Source organism: Pteropus alecto, unplaced genomic scaffold (genome assembly GCF_000325575.1).
Source record: "Pteropus alecto unplaced genomic scaffold, ASM32557v1 scaffold95, whole genome shotgun sequence".
NCBI lineage: Eukaryota > Metazoa > Chordata > Mammalia > Chiroptera > Pteropodidae > Pteropus > Pteropus alecto.
In genome coordinates this window covers 11,996,132-12,022,058 of record NW_006441071.1, presented here as the reverse complement: position 1 = coordinate 12,022,058, position 25,927 = coordinate 11,996,132, and the positions used below count along the sequence as shown (strand labels likewise).

Below are 25,927 nucleotides of genomic sequence, written 5' to 3'. Positions count from 1 at the left end.
ATAAAAAATAAAAAAATTGTGAATTTTGTGCATCAACATAGCAACAACTTCATGAAGCAAAACTACAGGAGATAGAAGATGGATATACATGCACATACAAATAAGAGACTATAATATTCCACTCAGTATAAGACATTAATTGAACAACAAAAAAAAAACAATAAAAAAGACCTAAACGAAATGATTAGTGAAATAGTAATACAGAATATATCTTAAGCGGGTGTGAAACATTCATTAAAATATTGGATTACAAAGGAAATATCAAAGTTCTATAAAATAGAAATATTACAAATAACACTAGTCATAATTCAATAAAACCTGAAATTACCAATAGCAAAACAAAACAGCCTATCGGGAAATAAAAGTTCTTCTATTTAAAAGACTCGTGGGTAAATGAGGAAACAAAAATTACAGAAAAATTTTAAAATAAAGAATACACTACATATCAAATTAGTGGATACATACAAAGTGATAAGAGGAGAATCCATAGCAATAAATGTTTTTTCAGTAAAATAATAAAATGACAAGTAAAAAGGACAGCAAAATAAAAATGACAAGTAAAAAAGGACAGCAAAATAAAAAGTTAGGAAATATTACAGCTAAAGCAAAAATCAATGAAATAGAGAGTAGAACAAAACAGACCTTACAAACTGAAAGTCTTATTTTTTTTTTAATTAACAAGATTAACTAACTTGATTAAGAAAGAGGCAGAGGGGAAGGGAAGTGGAGCAAACCAAAGTATACAAAAAAGAAATAAGAAAAATCGGCAGAAGAAATTTGTAAATCACATGTGGCTACTTTGCAGACCTCAATACTAATAAATCAAACCAGATGAAATGGATACTTTTCTAGGAAAATACAGATGACCAAAACTCAATACAGAAGTTTAAGGCTTAAGCAGATCAATTTCCCTAGAAAAAGTTATTAAGAAACTACCCAACAAAATAAGCACCAGGCCCATGTGGTTTCAGAGATGAATTTAAACCAATTTTTCAACCAAATAGTTCCAATGCTCCATAAAATGTTCCTAAAGCACTGAAAATTAAGGAAAACCTGGCTGTTTTCAGGATGTATCACATTTATGATGCTTTTACATTTATAATGTATAACATTGATACTTAAATCTGATAGAGTACCCCACCTCCCAAAAAAACCCACACATGGGCCAATACCATTCATGAGTATTGATGCAAAATTTCTGAATAAAATACTAGCAAACACCCAACATCACATTAAGAAAATAATAGGCCCGCCCTGATGGAATACACCATATTAAAATATTCAAGGAAGAAAAATCCTGTGATTATAGATAGCTAAAAAAAAAAAAAAAAAGCCTTTAACAAAATTAAAAACCAATCCTTACAAATACATTCAAGAAATGACAGTTGATGAATGCTTCCTTAACATGACTGTAAGGCTAGAATCTTACAATAGAGACCTCTGTACCGATATCAAGAACAAGGCAAGAATACTACTGTCTCAACAACTGTTCTACACTATGCTAGAAGTATTAGCCATTCAGACAAATCAAAGGCCTAAGAATTGGTAAGGAAGAAATAAAAACTATATTTGCATATGCTGTGCAGTAGTCAATAAGCTATACTTGAAGCCTGCTTTTGTATGGCTCTCAAGCTAAGGGTGTTTTTTATGTTCTTAAAGAGTAGTTAAAAAAGAATCTACAACATAAAATATTTACCATCTGGCCCTTGAAAGTTTAGCAATTACTGGTATCCCTGGAAAACCCTAGAGTATCACAATTAACACAAAAAATAAAAGATTTGGTGAGGCAGCAAGATGTAAAATTGACATACAGAAATCACTTGCCTTCATACATACAAAATAAAACCACTCAGAAGACATACTGGTAGAGAAAACCCCAATTATAACAGCAACAAAAACTAGATGAGGAAAATTTTGTAACACTCTTGAAAGACACAAAAGTTGATATGAACAAATGAAAAGGCATTGCCATTTTGTAGACAGGCTGACGCAACATCATGTCAAGTTCTCTTTAATTTATAAACTTATTGTTATATTCCCCAAAATACCAATTAGCAATAAGTTTAATATTAGAGTTAATATAAAGTTCACATGGAAAAACAAACATGCAAAAATAGCAAAGAAAACACTGAAAAAACCTACAAAGGATCTTAACCCTCCTAATTATAAAGCTTCTATAATTTAAAGTGTGGTAACTGGTACACAAACAGACCTACACATATACAATTTTTTTTCCTGATTTTTTTGAGATTTCTTGAACCTTGATCTCACACCATACACAAGAATTAATTCAAAGTGGATCATAGGCCATAAAAAGCTAAAGTTATACAGTTTCTAGGAAAAAAAAAAAAACTACCTTTGTGACCTCTGGATAGGCAACGTCCTTTGGAGAGGACATATAAAACACTAATCCTGTGAGAAAAAAGAACTGATAAATTAGATTTCAGAAAAATTTAAAACTTTCACACATCAAAAGATAACCATTAAGAAAACGAATGGGTAAGAAAATCCTGATAACACATAAATCTGAGAAAGGATTTTTATCTGAAACACAAACCACAAGTCAATAAGCCCAGTTTTTAAAAGGGAGAAAGACATGAAGAAACAAAGCAAGATATATGGTCAATAAGCACTTGGAAAAGTGTTCCACATCATTAATTATTAGAGAAATGCAAGCGAGACTACTAAACACCCACTAGAAATGTTAAAAATATAAACAGCAGCCAATACCGGTGAGAATGTAGAACTGGAACTCTCATATATTATTGGTAGGAGTGAAAAATGGAACAAAATATTTTAAACAAAAAATGTACCAAAGAAAGTAAACATAGCCTTACTGCCTACTAATGCCAGACCAAATGCTGTAAAGGATCTGACAATGAACCTAAAACCTCCTTAAAAATCATAATTGGCTTCCATTTCTTTTAGAAACATTATAAGCTCTCGAATTGTTGATCACTATAATAAATTTGAGTGGGACAAAACCCACATGCAACTTACTAAAAAGTTTAAGTGAAAGGAAAAAAAAAAGACCCTGTTCTATACTTACTACTGCTTCAAAAGTCAACTTTATAGAATCCCAGGGAGGGAAGAACTGGGAATACTATTTTTTAAAGTGTCTGCACTACCCCTGAAGTTTTATAGTGTTATTTGAAAGTGAACTTACTGCAAGCTCTAAGTCAACTACTAAAAATAATTTTAAGAAGTATCAATTGATAGTGCCTAACAATGTTAAAATAGGTGAAGCTAAAACTGAAGGAGAAATAGATAAATTCACTGTTATAGTTGGAGACTTCAACACTATCAGTAACTGACAAATTCAGCAAGCAGAAAATAAGTAAGGATATAGTTGAACTAAACACCACCAAAAAACTAAATCTAATCGACATTCACAGAATCTTCATCCAACAACAGCAGAATACACATTCTTTTCAAAGTCACATAGAACAATCACGGAGACCACATCCCATAACATAAAACAAAGTTTAACAAATTTTAGAACAAATCATACAGTGTATGCTCTCAGTCCACAATGAAATTGAACTAGAAATCAATAATGAAAAATAGCAGGAAAAACCCAAAGTATTTGAAGACCAAAAACACACTTCTAAGTAACAAATGAGTCAAAACAGTCTCAAAACACTTAAAAATAAGTTGAACTAAATTAAAATGAAAATACACTTAAAATTTGTGAGATGGAGCGAAAGGAGTGCTTAGAGGGAAAAATATAGCATTGGAAACATACTAAATATAACATTAAGAAAGAATCTAAAATCAGTCTAAACTCCCACTTTAGTAAACTAGAAAAAGAAGAGCAAATTAATACAAACTAAGCAGAAAATAAATACAGCAGATCCTCAAATAACTTCATATTGTTCAACATTTCATTTTAACATTGATAAAATAAAAAATGGATTCCTGGCTGGGGCCATTGTCTGTGTGGAGTTTGTATGTTCTCCCCATGTCTACGTGGGATTTCTCCAGGTCCTCCGGTTTCCTCCACATTCCAAAGATGTGCACCTTAGCTTAACTGACTTGTCTAAATTGTCCCAGCATGAGTGAGTATCGGGGGTGTGTGTGTGAGTTCACCCTGCAATGGAATGGCATCCTGTCCAGGTTTGGTTCTGGGCTTGTTCCCTGAGCTGCTGAGATGAACTCTGGCCACCCACCACCCTGACTGGAATAAGCAGTTTGGAAAATACTTATTTTGTTTTTATTAATCTTTCTTAAGTGTGTATATAGCTCACATTTATTTCAATGTTTAATATTATAAGTCTTTAGAAATATGGTGATATTTTTGTAACTTAACGCTTGTTAGCCTATGGTAAAACTCGTTTTCTTATACATTATTGATTTAAGTCAGTTCCAAGAACCCATCCACAACATTGAGGACTTAACTGTAATTAAAGTGAGAGTAGAAATCAATGAAATTAAAACAGGAAGTTAACAGAGAAAATGGGATAAAAAACTGGTTCTTTGAAAAGATCAATAAAATCAATAAGCCTCTACCCAGGCTAAATAAGAGAAAAAAGAGAAGACATAAATTACTAATCTCAGAAATGAAAAAAGATATCACTACAGATTCCATGGACAGTAAAAGGATAATAAAAAAAATATTATGAACAACTCTCTGCCTGCAAACTGGATAACCCAGATGAAAGGGATCAATTCCTTCAAAGGCACAATCTGCCAAAAGCCACACAAGAAAAAAGATAATCTGAATAGCCCTATTAGAAAAATTGAATCAATAATTAATGACCTTCCAAAACAGAAAAAACCAGGCCCAGATGGGTTCATTGGTGAATTCTACCAAACATTTAAGGAAGAAATTATACCAAATTCTCTGCAATCTTCAGAAGACAGAAGCAGAGAGAATACTTCCAAACTAATTCTATGAGGCCAGTATTACACTAATACCAAAACCACACACAGATATTACAAGAAAACTAGTATCTCTCATGAACATCGATGTAAAAATACTCAACATATGAGCAAATCCAACAATGTATAAAAAAAGAATTATATGCTACGACCAAGTGGGACTTATTCCAGTTATATAAGATGAGTTCAACTTTGAAAGTCAATTAATGTAATCCATTATATCAATGGGCTAAAGAAATAATGTGATATTAATGAAGAAATAAAACTGAAGATGACATGATCATATATGTAGGATATTCAAAAGAATCAACAAAAAAACTGTAACAATTATAGCAAGACTGCAGAATACAAGGTTAAAAGTCAATTGCTTTCCTATATATACTATTAATGAACAATACCATTTACATTAATACCCCCAGAAATGAAATACTCAGGCATAAATCTAAGAGATATACAGATCTATATGAAGAAAACTACAAAACTCTGATGAAAGAGCTCAAACAAGACATAAACAGACATTCTACATCATGAATAGGAAGTCAATATTGTTATGATGTCATTTTCCCCAACTTAATCTAAAGAGTCAATGCAATTCCAATCAAAATCCCAGAAAGTTATTTTGTGGACATCAACTAACTGACATGTGGAAAGACAAAGGACAAGCAATATACTGAAGAAGAATAAAGTTGGAGGACTGATAACCCAATGTTGAGGCTTACTGTATAGCCACAGTGATCAGAGCAATGCTGTAATGGCAAAAAAAAAAAAAAAAACCAGAGAGATAACCAGAACAGAATAGAAAGCCCAGAAATAAACTCACACAATATAATCAACTGATGTTTGACAAAGACACAAGCAATTCAATGGTAACAGATAATAAGATAGTCTTCAGCGAATGGTACCGAAACAACTAGAAATCCACATGCAAAAAAAAAAAAAAAGAATCTAAACCTAGACCTTATACCTTTCACAAATAATAAGTTAAAATGTACACCTACATGTAAAACACAAACAAAAACATCTAGGAGATAACACTGGAGAAAAGCCAGATCCCTTGGGTTTCACGATGATTTTTAGATACAATATCAAAAGCATGATCTATGAAATAAAAATTGATTATGTTGGGTTTCATTAAATTGAAAAACACTATTAAAAGAATGAAAGGACAGACAGACTGGGAAGAAATATTTGCAGAGCACTTAATAAACGACTTATATACACAAAGGACTCCTAAGTCTCAACAATAAATAAACAAACAACCCGATTAACAGACAAAAGATCAGAATAGACACTTTACCAAAGAAGGTATACCGATGGCAAATAAGCATATGAAAAGATGCTAAATATCATATACTAGGGAACTGCAAATTAAAACAACAAGATAGCACTACATATCTCCCAGAATGGCTAAAATCCTAAATATTAACAGCACCAAAAGCTGATGAGAAGACAGAGCAACAGGAACTCTCATTCACTACTGGTAGAAAAGCAAAATAGTACAACCACTTTGGAAGACAGTTTGGCAGCTTCTTACAAAGGTATATATAGGCTTACCATACAAGCTAGCAATTGTGCTTCTAGATATTTATCCAAATGAGTTGAAGACGTTATGTTCACACAAAAACCTGCACACAAATGTTTATAGCAGCTTTATTCATAGTTGCCAAGAACCAGAAGTAACCATGTTCTTCAGTAGGTGAATGGATAAACAAACTGGTACATTTATAATGTTATTCAGCAATAAAAAGAAATGAATTATCAAGCTACTAAAATACATGAAGGTACCTTGAGTGCATATCGCTAAATGAGAGAAGCCAATCTAAGAAAGCTACAATCTGTATGATTCCAGCTATATGACATTCTGGAAAAGGCAAAATAGTGGAGGCAGTACAAAGATCAGTGGCTGCTGGGAGAAGTGGGAGGAGAGAGGGATGAATAAGTGGAGCACAGCGGGGTTTTTAGGGCAGTGACTCAATTCTGTATGAAACTGAATAGGCGGACACATTTGTCAAAACCCACGTAATTATACAGAGTGAACTGAACTTAATGTAAACTAAAGACTTTAGTTAATAATAATGTATCGGTATTGGCTCATCATTAATAAGAAACGTACCACACTAATGCAAGATGTTAACAGAGAAGCTGAGGAGGAAGGGAGATATGGAAACTACTTTATGCTCAATTTTCCTGTAAACCTAAAACTGCTCTAAAATATAAAGGCTGTTAAATTTTCTTTAAAAAATCATAACCAGCTTGAATTGCTTTTAGAAACACCAAGTTGCTGGTCACTGTTACAAAGTTGAGGAAAAAACATACATGATTAAAAATTTTAAGAACTGAAGGCAAGAAGAAAAAACTGTCATATGACTTACCTATTGCTTCGAAGGTCAGTTTTATAGAATCCCAGGGTGTCTGTTCTTTGGATATAAGCTTGAAATGAGCATGAGTTCTTGGAGAAACCTCTGGGGCAGGAAGATACCAATTTTTCCTATTTGGAAAGGAATTCGGTGTTCAATATTTCAATAATATTTAGGATGCTTTATTACTTAATAGCTCTCTACAACTCATGGAAGTCTTCGAGAAATATGAAACATTTTGAGGTATGAAAATAAACTCGATAAACAATGCCAGTGCCTCTGAAGCCCAGGTTATTACATAATAAAACCTTCCTAAAATTAAGAATAAAGGATCCTAGATGATCTTGATTCTACTACCTGTCCTATTTCTTCTCATCTAATTCTTCACTGCCAAACCATGAAAATGCCCCAGAAATAAAAGAAACAGTTTGAACTTGATGCTTAACTGCTATTATATTAGATCACTTAAGAGGGCCACCTTTTCTAGCTACTTAGATTTCTATTGGAAAGGCTACCTAAATTTAAAAAAAAGCAAAACTACACTTCTGATTTACTTATCCCACTAAAAAATAAAACAAACAAAAAAACCCAGAACTTTTGTAGTAATAGAAAAAAATAGTATAAATGTCACTTGACTTCTGTGTTAACCAGTTTAAGTGAAGTAATGATATAGTGATAAGACTTGAGAACAAACCAACCTCCAGCTAAAGCAGAAAAGTAGTGAACCAACCTGATTAGAAAGTGCACTGGAAGATACCATGGGAAACCACAGAGGGGTGCATTCTCCTCACAGTGAGCTCGGATGGTATCGTTGATCTCCGGAACATGAGGTGTTATGTGAGACATTCCGGTGTAATCAAATCCATTGATCCATATTCCAGAGTCCCGTTTAACTACGTTGCCATCCAAGCCATGAAATGTTCTAGTCATATGCTGAAAAGAACTAAACTAATGAGAAAACTACTGTTTCACTCCTTCACCCACACCTCCACCCCAGCTTAACAAAAATGAGTAAGTCTGACAACACCAAGAAATGATATGGCTGTGGAGCAATAGGAACCCTCATATACTGCTGGCGGGAGTATATGCTGGCACAATCACTTTCGGAAACTGTTTAGCATTATCTAATAAAGTTAACATGCACATTCAAGCCAGCAATTCTACTCCTAAATATGTACCTTAGAGAAACTCCTGCAAGGTGCAAGAGTGCTGATTCGACATTGTCCATTTTAGCAAAAACTGGGAACCCAAATGTTCATTAATAGTAGAATGGGCAAACTGGGGCATCATCCTACAACAAATATATCTATTCAACAATGAAAATAATGTGCTACATTGACACAGATCAACATGGAAGATTTTCATATGCTATTGGGCAAAGGAATATTTATGGTATGGCTTTACCTGTAAGAAGTTCAAAAATAGGCAAAACTATATGTTGTTGTTTAGAGATTTACACATATGTGTAAAATAAAGAAAAGGTAGTGATTAACTCCGAACTTTAAGATAGGGGCTGAGTAGTTCTTTGGAGGCTGGGGAGAGGGAGAGGTTTTCAAGAAGGGACATTTGGGTTTCCTTAGGTACTGCTAATGTTCTTTCTTTTAAACTCAATGGATATGCAAATGATTATTTTATTATTTCTTACAAATATATTTAAATTTCATCTAAAAAAAGTGAAAACCTACTTCACATTTAAAAGACATGAACACTAAAACTCCTTTTAGATAAGGACTTAAAAACAAATACATCCTAAGATAAATATACATACACAGACATTTTTTCTTTCTGTATGTTTCATGAAGCTAATTGTTTCATGTGCAGAGAAAAACAGGAACCACAGCTCACCACTAGATGACAGACTTGTGCCTAACAGAATTCTATGAAAGGCCACCATGTTCCATCTAGAATATATTAATAGCAGAAATCAGCCTGAAGAATGAAAACAGGAAAAGAAAAAGGACTGCATAGGGCAGGGGTCGGGTATACCACAGCCCACAGGCCAAATGGCCCACTACCATTTTTATAAATGAAGCTTTATTGGAACATGGCCACACTCATTTGTTTAGGTATTGTCTATGGCTGCCTCCAATCTGTAAAACCAGTAGCTGTGACAGAAACCATATGGCTGGCAGATCTTAAAATATTTATTATCTGGACTTTTACAGAAAAGTTCACCAACTTCTGGCACGAAGGAAGAAGTGAGCCCCAAAATCAATGAGAACAAGAGTTTTTAAAAATAAAAATCTAGCATTTCCTAAATACTACTGATATGATTATAAAAATTAGCAAGACACTATGTCGTACACCTAAAACTAATGTATGTCAACTATAATTAAAAATAAATTTAAAAAAATTAGCAAGTCACTGGAAACATTGAATCTCCTAAAAACTAGCTGTTCTTCACTAAAGGTTTTGCAAATTGTAAAATTTGCCACATAAAATGTATCAACTGTGTCTTCTAGGATAATAAACAAAGAAGAGTCAGCCCTTTTTCAAAATCTCCTGATATTTAAATTCAGATGTTATTCAAATCCTTGAATAATTACTGAGGTTACAACTCTTGGCTTTTCTGTTTGGCCACTCCACAACCTCTAACAGAGAAGATGACTGGAAATAAGGCAACTTAGTCTTTTTTCCTGCTTTATAGTACTAACTCTAAAAAGTTTGCAGGAAAACTTGAAATTTAAGAAAGTTCTAAATCTCATTTAATTAATCCATTACTAAGTATTATATTTTTATTATCACATATGCTTTGAGCATTACCTAAGATCAATTCTACTAGCATTTTAAAATATCAGGAGTTCAGATTTTTACTTAGCCTGCTGACATTTTTACAATCAAAGGTAGTGATTAACTCCGAACTTTAAGATAGGGGCTGAGTAGTTCTTTGGAGGCTGGGGAGAGGGAGAGGTTTTCAAGAAGGGACATTTGGGTTTCCTTAGGTACTGCTAATGTTCTTTCTTTTAAACTCAATGGATATGCAAATGATTATTTTATTATTTCTTACAAATATATTTAAATTTCATCTAAAAAAAGTGAAAACCTATTTCACATTTAAAAGACATGAACGCTGAAACTCCTTTTAGATAAGGACTTAGAAACAAATACATCCTAAGATAAATATACATACACAGACATTTTTTCTTTCTGTATGTTTCATGAAGCTAATTGTTTCATGTGCAGAGAAAAACAGGAACCACAGCTCACCACTAGATGACAGACTTGTGCCTAACAGAATTCTATGAAAGGCCACCATGTTCCATCTAGAATATATTAATAGCAGAAATCAGCCTGAAGAATGAAAACAGGAAAAGAAAAAGGACTGCATAGGGCAGGGGTCGGGTATACCACAGCCCACAGGCCAAATGGCCCACTACCATTTTTATAAATGAAGCTTTATTGGAACATGGCCACACTCATTTGTTTAGGTATTGTCTATGGCTGCCTCCAATCTGTAAAACCAGTAGCTGTGACAGAAACCATATGGCTGGCAGATCTTAAAATATTTATTATCTGGACTTTTACAGAAAAGTTCACCAACTTCTGGCACGAAGGAAGAAGTGAGCCCCAAAATCAATGAGAACAAGAGTTTTTAAAAATAAAAATCTAGCATTTCCTAAATACTACTGATATGATTATAAAAATTAGCAAGACACTATGTCGTACACCTAAAACTAATGTATGTCAACTATAATTAAAAATAAATTTAAAAAAATTAGCAAGTCACTGGAAACATTGAATCTCCTAAAAACTAGCTGTTCTTCACTAAAGGTTTTGCAAATTGTAAAATTTGCCACATAAAATGTATCAACTGTGTCTTCTAGGATAATAAACAAAGAAGAGTCAGCCCTTTTTCAAAATCTCCTGATATTTAAATTCAGATGTTATTCAAATCCTTGAATAATTACTGAGGTTACAACTCTTGGCTTTTCTGTTTGGCCACTCCACAACCTGTAACAGAGAAGATGACTGGAAATAAGGCAACTTAGTCCTTTTTCCTGCTTTATAGTACTAACTCTAAAAAGTTTGCAGAAAAACTTGAAATTTAAGAAAGTTCTAAATCTCATTTAATTAATCCATTACTAAGTATTATATTTTTATTATCACATATGCTTTGAGCATTACCTAAGATCAATTCTACTAGCATTTTAAAATATCAGGAGTTCAGATTTTTACTTAGCCTGCTGACATTTTTACAATCTATACTTCTAAAAGTTCATTATTCCATGATACATATTTGCTCTTATTTTTCCAAGTATGTGCCTTTTTACACTTTGACCAGTAATAAAAACAGGCAGCTTATTTCCAATTCGGTCTATTGGGAGAAGTGTGTGTAGCTGATAAACATGCTTCTTGATGGTCAGTCTTTTCCTCACCGACTTACAAAACAGTTGAGTACAACTAAATTAAGTCAACAGTAGAAAAGTCAGTTTTCCTGTTGACTAGTGAAGCTCAAAACACAGAAAACTTTCCTGTCTAGAATCTCAAATAGCTCACGCAAAATTGCTCTTACCTGAAGAAACACTCTCTTTGGCTTTGGACTGGCAGGATTGGAGCTATATGGGAAAAAAGTTCCACTGCAAACAAGGAGGAATGTAATTGTACATACCAAAGTTAAAGTCAGCATGGTTTTTTTTGTGCTTTTGGCAAGGTAGATGAAGTTAATCTAAAACACACACACAAAAATAGAAACATTACCATTGGCAAAAAGGTGACTTTAACTGACAATTTTATAACCCAACAAATAATGGGGAAAATTTATCAGCATGTACTAACATACTCCAACACCCAGTAAACAAAGCACTAATTATAAGGGATTTTTATCACAAGTCAAAACCTAGATAAATGAGAGATGCCACCATTTGCCATGATGATGTCTTTTCAACAGGCAGCCAGACAAGACGGAAAAAGGAAACTGAGACAGTGTGTCTGCTCAGCTGAAAAGAGACTATAGAATATTGATCCATCAACAAACCATGAACTTATTTTCTTTCCTTTTCTATGAATGTGCTCTTAACACTGCATAGTGGACTATTTAATTACCAAAACATCATGACATCAGGCTTTTATTAAAGAACCAGAGGTAAGCTTTTAGGTACAAGAAGGCCTATTTCGATAAAATTCAAATTTCATTCAATGCTTTTATAATGTGCCACATATGCACTGTGGTTCAATTCTCTACTACCCAAGGAGGATGGGCTCACTCTTTTAATAACCCATTGTCTTTAACACTGCTACACAGAAGAAAATAAAAAGAATGATAACCCACAGCATCAAAGAGCGGCAGAGCTATTTCACATAATGAAAATTAAATGAGGTTTTAAAGTATTCCAAGAGGCACTCTCCAAGAGCTTTCCTAATAAAATATAATTTAGAAGATAATATACTTTAATATTCTTTCTTATGGTTTCCAAGATGTAATGCTTTGGAATCATTTTTAATTTCCACAGCGAATTTTCAAGAGTTCATTTTGAAACCTTCCATATGGAACAACTGAAATGCCCCACATTTTGATCATCTTTTATGAGCACAATAGCTTTCATTATTGACTATGATTTAAATACACTGGGCCGGCGGGGAGAGTTCAGTTTATGACGTAGCTGACTCTAGATTAGAACCTAATCTACATATGACAAAACTCCACCATGTGCTTTAATCCTAACAACAGAAACCTATCTAACATGTACAGAGGATTTAAAGGCTTAATATCAAAACCAAAATAAGTAAACCCTGAAGGCAACAAAGAACATTTTAGAATTTTCCATCCATCCTTGCAAATACCAGTTAAGACTTAATCATTATATTAAAGGTAAAACGGCTGGAATGCTCAGATTTCTTTTAGGACTAGTACAGCTGACCTCTAACAATATTGTGCATAGACTTCCATCGATAATGCTGACCATGCATGTGGTATTCTTACCTGCTGTCTCTAGATCCTAACCTCCACACAAGCTGCCCTTTACTATATGAATATCATCTCCATGGATGGAGGAAAGAACTATAATAAAGTCGTAACTACTTTTTCTATTTGGTCCCCTAGCCTCAAATCTCAGAGCGTGCCTGCGGGTATTCAGTAAGTACTTCTTATTCTCAGGATTCCAATGAAAAGAGCCACACAACACAGACCTGCCTCTCCTGGAGGGGTCGGAGTCCTGAGTCCCAGAGAGTGTTGATACCATGCCAAGGGTAGGACCCTGCCTGGACCTCGCTCTTACGAACAGAGGTCTGGCTGTCAACTCTGCATCATGTCTTTCCTTCCCTCTGGAGAGTCCCACGGAAAAGAAGAAGGGAGGACAAAGGTAGGACTCTCCTTCTAAGGGCAGAACATAGATAAAGCAAAATGACAAGCCTGTGATATGCCTTCATTACTTGCTAAATTAAAGGCATTTTGGGTATCATAGTGTACGTCACTCAAGGAGAAAAACTCAATTAATGAATTTTGCTGTGCTAGCAGCGAGGTAGTTGATAATGAAAAAAGCCTCATCATAATTAGTCTTCCCTCACTAGCTCTAATAGCAGTAATAAACTATGTATTTATTAACATTGGCCTCTAATTAGTAAGTTCAAAACACACTATTCAGAATCATTCTAAAAATTTACTACCAAGCAAACTCTACCAATTCTCACTTGGTATGCATTCTACAAATTCACATTCTGATAGTTTGAAAAGTTATTTGAAAAGGTGTAATCAGAAGATTTGGGAAGATGAGGAGGCAAAAAGAACCACCACAAAAACCCCATTTTACATTTTCTTACTATTCTGAATCCATAATATGCACACCCATTCACTATTTCTTTTGCTTAAGACTATCTCAATAAATTATAAGCAACATTATTTCATAGACTAGTATGGCTAAACTCATGACATATTTATATAAAAAAATGGAGAAGAAAATTTTTTTAAAAGTTTTTTTCCTTACAAAATAGGAGGAGAGGATCATTGTACAACCAGCCAAAATGGAAGCCAGCACAACATCAGGTGGGATTTCCGAGCCACTTCTCCCAAGGATAGGGGTAAACATCTCAAATACCGCCCAGATGAGGTACAGTGCATAAAGATAAGGAACAAACATCCCCAGGAGATAAAAGGCAATAAATTTTCCTTGGGCACCTAGGGAAAAAGAAAGAAAACACACATCTCTGAAATTCTACAGTCAGATACAAATTTTTATAGTACCGGTATACTTTGGCACCTAACAGAAATTAGGTTAGATGTGACTCTTGCTCTTTTGGTACATGTTATCTAGTGAGACAGAGCTCTTTCACTCAGAGAAGGTAAAGTACAAATAAGAATTATACAAAATACATAAGTAATGTATTAGTATGTGTTCATAAATGTGAGAATGGAATAGGGCATAAGGTATGAGATAAAAATCTGTGTGATCTGAAAACTAAAAACAACAACAACAACAACAACAATTTAGAAAGCCTACCCAAAAAGATCAAAAAAAGAAATAGTCCCTGGAAGCCTTATCTTATATATTTTAAGGTATTTTCCTATTTGTATGAAAACCAAGAATACCCTACCATGCTGCTTAAAGTCCTTGTGCACGCAAAGCTTTGTGAGCAAAGGAAACGCCACCCAGACAGCACTAATAAATGCTGAGCAAAGTCCTTGATAAGTGAGAACTGTAAGGGAACCACAATGCACAAACAGCGAGATGTCAAAAAATACTTCTCCCAGGTAGTGGTCATTGGCATTCTGAAATAAAGAAAAAAACACAAGTTGTCTTATTTATGGGCCATTTATGAAGATATTCTATTGTAATATAATTTCTACTGCTCTGAAGAGCTACATTTTGTTTTAAGCAGGGTCTATACTTTAAATACTGACAAAGCTACCTCCTATCATGTAGCAATAAATTCAAACTGCTAAACAGGAAAGGGGAATTTAATAAGATGGGGTAAAAACACCATTACTCATACATACTCTGTGCTTTTCCTCCACCGGGCTATAAGTAACCTTTGGAAATGTTCTAAAATAGAAGAAAGGAGCCTCCTAAAACATTCACCTCTGTAAGCTCCTCTACTTAAGCAACTTACAAAGAATTATCAAGCACACTAGAAAAATGGCCTGTGTAGAACAGTACCATCGTACAACAACTCTTTAGCATTTACATTGTATTAGTTATAAGTAATCTAGAGATGATTTAAAGTATATGGGAAGATGTACATAGGTTATGTGCAAATAGTATGCCGATTATATAAAGGACTCGAATGTGCGAGGATTTTGGTGTCTGAGGAGATCTGGGAACCAATTTCCCAGGGATACTGGAGGATGTGGTATAAGCTGCTGCAGCACCAGCAATGGCACACCTGGAAAAAGTGCAGGACCCTTAAAGCACATAGCCGTCTAGGGTTTTGCATGATTCCTGAGTGTTTTCTATGGCCAACTGATCTTGTAGTGCGACTCTGCCTCCCGGCCTGGACTTCTAGTATTTTCACATTATAAAATTTGATGAATATTTTTTGAGCTTTGAAGTCTGAGCATTCCTGTGTAGCACCTTGAGCTCTTCAGAAGAAAGTTGCCATATGAACTTAATAAATTTTAACATCTGAACTAGAGGTTTTATTAAAGAAAACATGAAAGATATTTCAGTGCGGAAAAACTAAAATGGAATAGATATACTTTAGTTATTCTCTTCTCTGCCTTCTCACTTCTGTGTATAGTCCAGGGCATGTTTGTTTTAAGGAACCCCACTACTTCAAGAATTCAAAACAAGAACATGTTTTCAAAATAAATCAAAATTCATTTGACAAACCCCCGTGAACAATGAAAGACAGGCCATAGTAAAATACTTAAGATGTTCGACAGTGTTAATCAAGAGGCATGATCTTTAAAAATGAGGACAATAATTCTTAGGATTCAATTTGAAGCTGAATGTCACTCAGATATTTAAATACAAAGATCTCAGCAATGAAGACTGTAATAACTGAAAATATGTTTGACATTAAGTTCCCAGATTGTACCCAAAGATGAAACAAACATCCCTCCTTATCTGTGGGTTCTGTATCCTTGAGTTCAACCAACTGTGGATTGAAAATATTGGTAGGGGGGGCAATATTACTTTGTTGCTGATATGTACTTTGTAGTTAGGCCTATGATGGTTGCATCATGCACTAAACATGTACAGACTTTCTTTTCTTGTCTTTATTCCTTAAACAGTATAACAACTATTTACATAGCATTTACATTGTATTAGGTATTATAAGTAATCTAGAGATGATTTAAAGTATATGGGAAGATGTACATAGGTTATGTGCAAATAGTATGCCGATTATATAAAGGACTCGAATGTGCGAGGATTTTGGTGTCTGAGGAGATCTGGGAACCAATTTCCCAGGGATACTGGAGGATGTGGTATAAGCTGCTGCAGCACCAGCAATGGCACACCTGGAAAAAGTGCCGGACCCTTAAAGCACATAGCCGTCTAGGGTTTTGCATGATTCCTGAGTGTTTTCTATGGCCAACTGATCTTGTAGTGCGACTCTGCCTCCCGGCCTGGACTTCTAGTATTTTCACATTATAAAATTTGATGAATATTTTTTGAGCTTTGAAGTCTGAGCATTCCTGTGTAGCACCTTGAGCTCTTCAGAAGAAAGTTGCCATATGAACTTAATAAATTTTAACATCTGAACTAGAGGTTTTATTAAAGAAAACATGAAAGATATTTCAGTGCGGAAAAACTAAAATGGAATAGATATACTTTAGTTATTCTCTTCTCTGCCTTCTCACTTCTGTGTATAGTCCAGGGCATGTTTGTTTTAAGGAACCCCACTACTTCAAGAATTCAAAACAAGAACATGTTTTCAAAATAAATCAAAATTCATTTGACAAACCCCCGTGAACAATGAAAGACAGGCTATAGTAAAATACTTAAGATGTTCGACAGTGTTAATCAAGAGGCATGATCTTTAAAAATGAGGACAATAATTCTTAGGATTCAATTTGAAGCTGAATGTCACTCAGATATTTAAATACAAAGATCTCAGCAATGAAGACTGTAATAACTGAAAATATGTTTGACATTAAGTTCCCAGATTGTACCCAAAGATGAAACAAACATCCCTCAAATCCGGTTCCCTTCTCCCTATCTCTGTTGATCCCTCCCACTTCTACCCATTCCAATCCATTCTATACATTGTTATGAGTTTTCGTACTAAATTACAAATTGTGTCACTCATTATCCTGCTTTGAAAATTTTAATGGTGGCCCCATTAATTTTTAGGGTCATCCTCCAACTTTACCCTGCCCTACTTTTCCAGTTATTGTGCTGTCACCTTGTCTTTACCACACTGAATTCTTTACTGACTGTGATCCAAACACGTCTTGTACATTACCACCTTCGACTGCCCATCAACCTGTTCTCTATGTGACACACTTCTACTTGTGCTTCAAAATCCCAGTTCAAATGTCACCACCTCCCTCATGAAGCCTTCCTGATTTCCATAAACAAAGTTCCTCTCTCCTGGCCCTATATTCCTATAGCACTCTATATGTCACTCTATTTTGCTTCATCCCAATGTACTGTAACCACTATGGTTTCCCCATTTTTCCAAATGAAACTGTGAGCTCCTCAAAGAAAGAGATCACATCCTTATGAATCTCTGTATCACCAGGCCTTAACATGGTATTCAAAGAACATTTGTGAAATGAAAATAAAACACATTACTCTTTCCATTGTGCTTTCAGCCCAAAGTTTTATGATTGGACAACTGAAATTAGTCAAAGTAAATGGAATTTTACTAAGCATTCCTGTCTCTACCTGCCATCCCCTCCCGCCCACCTGCCACATCAACAATAATCAGCCACACTCTGGTGACATTCTGTTGCACTGAGAATAAGCATGTGAAATTGAGCCTCACGGTGTAATTCTTTTGGAAACTGAAGCCATTAAGATACAAGTATGAGCTCAACCATTAATGGATGGCTAACCTCTAAGGATCTTTCTTTAATAAGCACTGCAAACATGGAAGGGCTCCTCAGATCATCTCCCAACATTAACTGAAACTGCGACTCAGGTACCAGAGACATCCTTGTGAAAGGATGCTGGAGTTTAGTCTTCTATGTCTCCCTTCTAATCCCTAGCAGGACAAACTGAAAAAAACAGCTGTGTACTGGCTGTCTGGAAAAATAACAGAGCTAAGAAAGGTTTTCCCTTTAACTCACTTAGAAAATCAGAAACCATGGCTTACTCTCTCACTGTTAATTTATTTTCAGTCCCATTATTTCAACCCGAATTCTAATTGTATTTTTACCAAATAAATGTACAGAGTTGAAACCATAACAATATGGCAATATTGTCTAAATCAGCATAAATCATTCTGGAACCCTATCTCCCCTTTTTCCCATACCAACGTGCCTTTAACCCCCATACCATATATGCATGCTGTCAGAATCTACATCAGCAACACATAGATTTTCAAAAATGAAGGAAACTGAAGGGAAAACTTTAAATTCAGCTTTAAGTGCAACATTCTTTCAGGCAGCAAATACTTATGCATTGTAATGCTATGTGTCAGACACCGCCTATGCACAGGGAATAACGAACAAAATAATACCTGCCCTCATGGAGTTTACAATCTGGTGGAGAACAGTTATTCAAATATAAATAACTGGGTGAGCCCAGGGAGGGCTGGTGACTCAAAAGAATAGTTACAAAAACTGAGGCAGATTCAGCAGAGACCCAAAGGCTGTGCTAACAAGCTTTGCTGTTACCACCCCAAACACTATTCACAGCTTTATAATCTCATTGAAATCTTTAAGAAAACCCTCAGAATAAGAAGCCTTTCAAAAATTTAACACGGTTCTGGGAGCCAGTTTTCTATAACCATGTCAAACAATTTTTGATAGCTCAAAAGGCCAAATATAGTGATGCACTGCATAATGACATTTCAGTCACTGACAGACCACATATACGATGGTGGTCCCATAACATTACAATGGAGCTGAAAATTCCTGTTGCCTTGAGACAGTCACAACACATTGCTCACCTGTTTGTGGTGATGTTGATGTGAACAAACCTACTGCACAGTCAGTCTATAAAAGTATAGAACATACAATTACAGGAGTAGACTTTACCATACAGGTTTATATAAGTACACTCTGTAACATTCACACAATGATGAAATCGCTTATGATGAAAATGCATTTCTCAGAAAGTATCCCCATTGTTAGGCAGTGCATGACTGTACAATGAATCCCACTTGAATTTGTCTTTAATCCTTGAAGGCAGGAAAAAGAAATCAATAAGCCTAACACTTACCACATAATAAAATCTTTTTGCGAGGGTATGTATGAATATTATTTTGGCTATAGCTGCAGTTCCATAAAGACAAACGGAGACATAGAAGTGGTTATACCATGAGAGAGACTGTCCAATCAGAGAGATGAACACTGCTATGATGAGAACAGTCACCAGGCTAGTGAACCAGCTTATCAGAGTGATGCCAAGTCCACAGAAGAAGTCCTTTGTGTAGTTAGCAGCTAACGAAGAGAAAACACAAAGTAGAAATCACCATCTTTATTGAACAATTTCATAACGAGTAAGTAGAGTTAAAGGGGCAAAAGTTAAAACAGAAAATTCACCACTGTAACCGAAAGGTATCAAAATGTCCTAGGGGTAAGTTTTGTTAAATATTAGAGCAGGGAAGGTATCAATGAATAATACTTAGGTAACATTTACTGAGAGTCTGTGGGTACTAAAGAACCAAAAAAATAAGTCTTCCAGGAATAGTTCAGATATATTCCTGACTGGGAAAGTGGGCAGTCTTAATCTTCATCACCTTTGGGATGCTTTGTGTATTGAAATGTTTAAATTGCTGCTAAACATTTTATCTTCTAACAGCACATACCAACCTAGGTTATAAAACATTTCAAGTGAAAGAGACCAATTTAAGCAGAAGCAGTTCATTCATACTTCAGAATAGTATGCTATTGGTCTGCAGTGTGGACAAGATGTTGTAATGGGATTTTTCACTAAAAGTCAATCTGTACAAACCATTTTTCAATAGCTCCTATGTGGTACTTCTATGGAGTACGTAAAGTACATAAAAATTGCCTGCTTCATCAAGACTAAAAGTATTATGAGCATATTAATCTGCTATTCATTTAGAAATTTCTTAAAGCATAAATCAAATACGATTTTTATTCAGGCTTTTAACTTCTTGGAAAGATAAGCAAACGGACTAAAAATCTTCAGCCAAATTCTATATCTATGCTAGTATTGCAGTTTTAGGGAAAAATACTTACTTTTATGTTTGGGCTGCAACAATTTTTTGCCCAGGTACAAAACAACAGCCATTACCACCATGTAGTTAATGATTGAGCCAACACGAGACGGGTAGGCAATGACAAACAGGCCGAGTATATCAAAGAAGACCATGTTCCCGTGTTGATACTTAGAAGAAGAAACCAACATATCAGATGTAGCTAGATATTTAAGAACTGCTAAAATGTTGTCACCTATTAGTAAAGAAAAGAAAGATAACAAAGTTGAACAAACCATCCACTGTTCGAGTAAAGAAATACCTAGAAAGAATATGAAGAGAAATAGCTTTCTACCATCCTATTGCTCTCCCTGACTTTTCTTACCAAATTTCTAAAGAAAAGAAAGATAACAAAGTTGAACAAACCATCCACTGTTCGAGTAAAGAAATACCTAGAAAGAATATGAAGAGAAATAGCTTTCTACCATCCTATTGCTCTCCCTGACTTTTCTTACCAATTTCTCATATAAGGCCCATGCCCCTACTCCGTTTCCTCCCCACGTAGAAGTTCAGCCAACTGGCCTTCATTCTTTCCCTCCTATTGGAACTAGTCTGTGATCAATTGTACCCTCACTGTTGACAAACCCAACGGCTGTTTCTTAGTTTTTATTCATTTAATATATATTTAATTTAGCAGACCCTGCTCTAGACACCAAAAATTCAGTGGTGAAGTAAGAGACAAAGACCTCTCATGAAGCTCAAAGACACCAAACAAGTTATTACACATGCGTTATGAATAAGGAATGTCAATTACAGTTCGGTAAAAAAATTAATAAGGAGAACTATTAGAGTCCCCTGGGAACATGTCATGGGAGACTAATGCATTTCAGAAGGCAGGGAAGCAACCCTGAGGAAGTGATATTTATCACTAAAGGATGAATAGGAGCTAGCTACAATGGCAGAGACTGTCCAGACTAAGGGAACTGTGTAGATAAAGGCCCTGAGGAGGGAAAGTTCCAAATACAGAAACGAAAGTCATGAATGAGGAGAGAGATGATTCAGAAATGAAGCTGGAGAGCAAGGAGAGTCATTAGCAGGCAGAACCCAACACTTTAGAGGTTTATAATAAATATCTGTTATATCAATGAGTGAATGAATTTGACCTTTAACATAGCAGCAATAAGAAGACTTGCATGATTGGCATTTCTTCCTGCTTCTCATCTCATCCTTGACTTTCTCTTCTTTTCACTTAAGACACCAACCACACTGTCTTACCATGAGATTTCTTTCACGACTTCTCTGTCTGTCTTAAAATGTGTTTCCCCAAAGCTCGGGTTTAGTCCTTAACTTTGCTTCACTCTTCCAAAACACATTTCCATTCTCTATACTTTTGTGGTATCCTCTATGCTTTTAATTCCCAAACCCATATACCAAGTTTGACTAAGAGCTCTAACACTACATCTATATTTTCATCTGGTTGGGTCACAGATCCCATCCATGTTATATGTCTGACAGAATTCATAGTCTCCTCCCCTCTCCATTACTGAGGCTTTATACTTTGCAATCATCTTTGCTGCCATCCATCTGATTTATCCCGTCTACCTAACCTGTCAAGTCCTGTTGAATTTACATCTAATTATCTAATGTTCCATCCCTCCCCTTTCGTTTCTATCTGTCGTCAACACCACAGTCTAGGCTCTCCCCACTCTCCATCATCCACTCCACACAGCATTAACAGACTAACAGCATTTAAACCATCATTCATTCAAGTACTCAGGCCTTTAATGATTCCTTATTTCTGCAGCAGCATCTTGCTGCTTTTTAAAGCCTTCTACAAATTACCCCATACACTCCTACTTCATTTCCCTCTATTTCTGAAAATACAAATTCCATTTAGATTGTAGTCTGACAATTCTATTCACCAACAGCACACACACACACACACACCCCACACAGACACAGAAACACACCCTACGTATGCTGTGCTCTTACTTGGAACATCCTCTCCACTTGGCCAAACCCTACCAACTCTTTAAGGCTCAGAATCAGATTTACCTCCCCTGATTACTCCAGATCCCTCTGGAAAGCACTTTAACTCCTTTGCCCCTGTGTTGTCCTGACACCTGTCCTATAATCCTCTCAATTACTCTCACTACCCAACCTTGATTTCTATACCTGGGCAAGCTGCCCAAATGTGTTGGTGCCCCCTCCAATGTATAGCTTCCATTTTAGCTACACTCTCATCGCTCAGCAATCTTACCATAACCCTGGCTCAACTCCTTTCCAATTCCTCACAATGAACAGTCTATGGTCTTAATTGCTAAACTAGACTTCAAGGCTAAAATGCAAGCCCTCTTATCTCTAACTCCAAAGCCCCCGCTCATTCACACCACATGCTGCCTCCCTAATGCACAGGCCACAGAATATTTATAGGTTTATAGGTCATCCCTTATATTCTATCTTACCATATATGAAAAGTATAAATTAGAATACCAACCTGCTCTCTGAATGGAATCTGTTAGAATTCTGTCCGCTGTGTCATACTTGGTGTGATAAATATATCCATTCTCAATAAAAGCTAAGTCTATTCCTAAAACATACAGGGGAAAAAAATAAGTCATTTTGCTTTAAAGATCAACTTTGCTTTAGGCCTATTTGTTTAATATATTAAATTCCTAAAAGACAAAATGTCAAAGCAGTGGCATGATTGCTTTGTCACATTTATGGATGAATGATGTAAATTCTCTTCCAAATTCTATAGCTATGGTACATAATTCAATACATAATGACTGAGGAAGTATACTACTACACAGGGAAGCATTACAAGTCACATGCCAAGGAGTAGGAATATTGAGACTGGGAGGTCATCAAAACTTTGCCATCTACATACTTGCCAAGCCAGAGCCAAATTTTAACTTCAAATAAGCTGTACAAGCCACCGAGGGTGTGGGCAAAGCAAAATAACAATGAAAATCAAAGTCCCCTGAAGGATCTATTACCATCTTTTGGGAATGAACTGCTAAATAGTTCTCCTCTGTTCTTCTGTCACACTGTGGGGTAAGATGACATGTTCTAGAAAAGGCAAGTATTTAAACCAGAGTGGAGTTTAAAAGAAAAGGAAAATATCAGGAATTTAGTTTCAATGAGTCAGAATACAGAGCACTCACATACACAATTTGCTCTCAGAAAATGCTGTTTACTCACAAACTTCCAAAAAGTAAAATCTGACTTTGATTAAGCATTGTCACACTATAGCCCATAACAACTGACAAAATACCTGGAATGTTCCCAAAATCCCTGTAGATGCGGAAGTCAGTATCTGAAGGAATGATTCCACTCTGAAAAACCTCCTGAGCCACCACAGAAGCAAAAGGGTGTTTAGCTGCTGAAACATAAGCTTGGACCAACCAAGGATTTTCAGGACCTGAAATGAAACATGACAATATAAAGTTAATCTGGTAATTTTTAAAACATATTGATTTTTTAACACACCTAAAATTGTTACTGTGGTGGTCTGGAAAGAAAGGTCCAGTGTTTTGGGGTTTTTTTCAATTTTTTTTCTGTATTTTCCAACATTTCTCTGATAAATGTTTAACTTTTAGAATAAAAATAATGTTTCAGAAAACAAAATTATTTTTAATTATAAAATAACAGCACTTAAAAGTTTAATTTAAAAATGTTTAAATCACTCAAAAGTCCATCATCCTAAGATAACTATTATCATTTTTGTATCTTCAAGTTTCTTTAAAATGTATGAATGTGTGTATGTAGCTGTACTCATAGGGTATACATACTCTGTACATTAGTCTTTCATTTAACATTGTATTAAATGCGTTTTCCTACATTGCTAGATATTACAGTAGTCATTTTAATTAACTACATAACATTTCACTGAATATATCGTAAAGTTCCTTATTACTATTGATTATAATTTTTTTAATCATTATTAATAATTCTGCACTAATACCTTCATGCATACATGGTTTTTTTCAAATATGGGAGTTTTTTCTTTAGGATAGGAAGACAAATTGTATTATTGTTTCCAATTACTCACTCCTCCCTCTCATGTAACTTGTAATGAAATGCCTTCCTGTGGGAGTACTACATATACTTTCTCACCCTATTTAACTGCAGGCTTGGCCACATGAATTGTGTTGGCCAATAGACTGTGAATGGGAGAGACATGAACCTCAACCAAGAAGACTTTTAAGAGCCATCATGTGGTCCATACCTCTTGTTAATTTTGGTCATGAGATCAATACATCCCTGATGGGACTTCTCCTTCAACCTGGATCCCAGAATGAATAAGACACATGAAACATAATAACCATGGAACATAACTACAGTTATCCAGGAATCAAAATGTAACATGAGCAAGAAATAAGCCTTTGCTGTTGTAACTGAGATCCAGGGGTTGCTTTTTATAACAAAATTTAGCAAAGAGTTGACTGATATAGACAGATCAAGTAATTGTATTTCAGAAAATCTAAGAATATTAACACTTTAATAAATTTATAAACAGATAAACTGCTTTCCTACAGGAAAAAATGGCCATAAATGAGGGGGAGACAGAGAGGTGGAGAAACACTATAGAACCAGTTATGCAAGTGACCCAGATACTGTAGTTACCAAACACAGGTCTGAAAATAATTATGATTATTATGTACAAAAACACAGATAACAAGAATTTAAGCAGACAAGTGCAATCTATTTAAAAAAAGAGTCAAATGGAAACCCTAGAACTGAAAAACGTAACAACTGATGTTAAGGATTTTAACAGATGGTTGAATACAAAGCTAAACACAGCAGAAGAAGGATTATAGATTAACAGAATTAAACACAAAAAGAAAAAAAGGATGAAAAATATAGAAATGAGTATATCAGCCATGTGGGATAGAGTAAAAAGGTCTAACAAATGACTAACTGAAGTCCCAGAAGGAGAGAAGACAGAATAGAGCAGAAGCAATGTTTAAAGAGATAATGGCTAATAATTTTCCACAGAAAATATCAAGCTGTGAATTCAAAAAGCTCTACAAACCCCAAACAGGATAAATAGAAAGAAAAAACATACTTAGCACCAAGATCTTTGCTTCTGAATACCATTATACACTAAAATGACGAGGTCTCCTTAGAGAAATGGCTAGTTCCAGAACTGGGGCTAGGAAAGCAGAAGTAGAACATCTTGTACCAGAAAGTAAAGAAGTGCTCAAAGGAACATGTCAGAGATGTCAAAAGGACTCAGGCACTAGTTGAAGGTGCTGCCACTGGCTTAAACTGGAATAATTCATGCATCAAACTGATAGTATATACATATATAATCTATAAAATAAAAATACATGAAATACTGAAATAAATACACAAATAAGGGAGACTAGAAAGCCTTTCTTCTAGCAGAATTCCACCTATTAACTACAGATGAAATGACAGTGCTAGAAAACTCAGTATCTGGCTAATATTATAATAAAAATGCTTTGGGGTAA

At 35.1% G+C, this 25,927-nt stretch overlaps 1 protein-coding gene across 2 annotated transcripts in view; it reads right to left on the bottom strand.

The window, feature by feature from the left end:
- The window catches only part of ERMP1 (endoplasmic reticulum metallopeptidase 1), a 45,693-nt gene that overhangs the window by 5,055 nt on the left and 14,711 nt on the right, over positions 1–25,927 (bottom strand). For both annotated transcript variants that reach the window (XM_006918372.3, XM_025051459.1), the window contains exons 5-13: positions 23,725–23,871; positions 22,945–23,037; positions 20,491–20,703; positions 19,505–19,725; positions 14,766–14,940; positions 14,159–14,349; positions 11,752–11,904; positions 7,969–8,171; positions 7,254–7,369 (exon numbers count right to left, since the gene is read on the bottom strand). In XM_006918372.3, the coding sequence (XP_006918434.1) occupies positions 7,254–7,369; positions 7,969–8,171; positions 11,752–11,904; positions 14,159–14,349; positions 14,766–14,940; positions 19,505–19,725; positions 20,491–20,703; positions 22,945–23,037; positions 23,725–23,871 (1,512 nt within the window). The remainder of the gene's footprint in view (positions 1–7,253; positions 7,370–7,968; positions 8,172–11,751; positions 11,905–14,158; positions 14,350–14,765; positions 14,941–19,504; positions 19,726–20,490; positions 20,704–22,944; positions 23,038–23,724; positions 23,872–25,927) is intronic.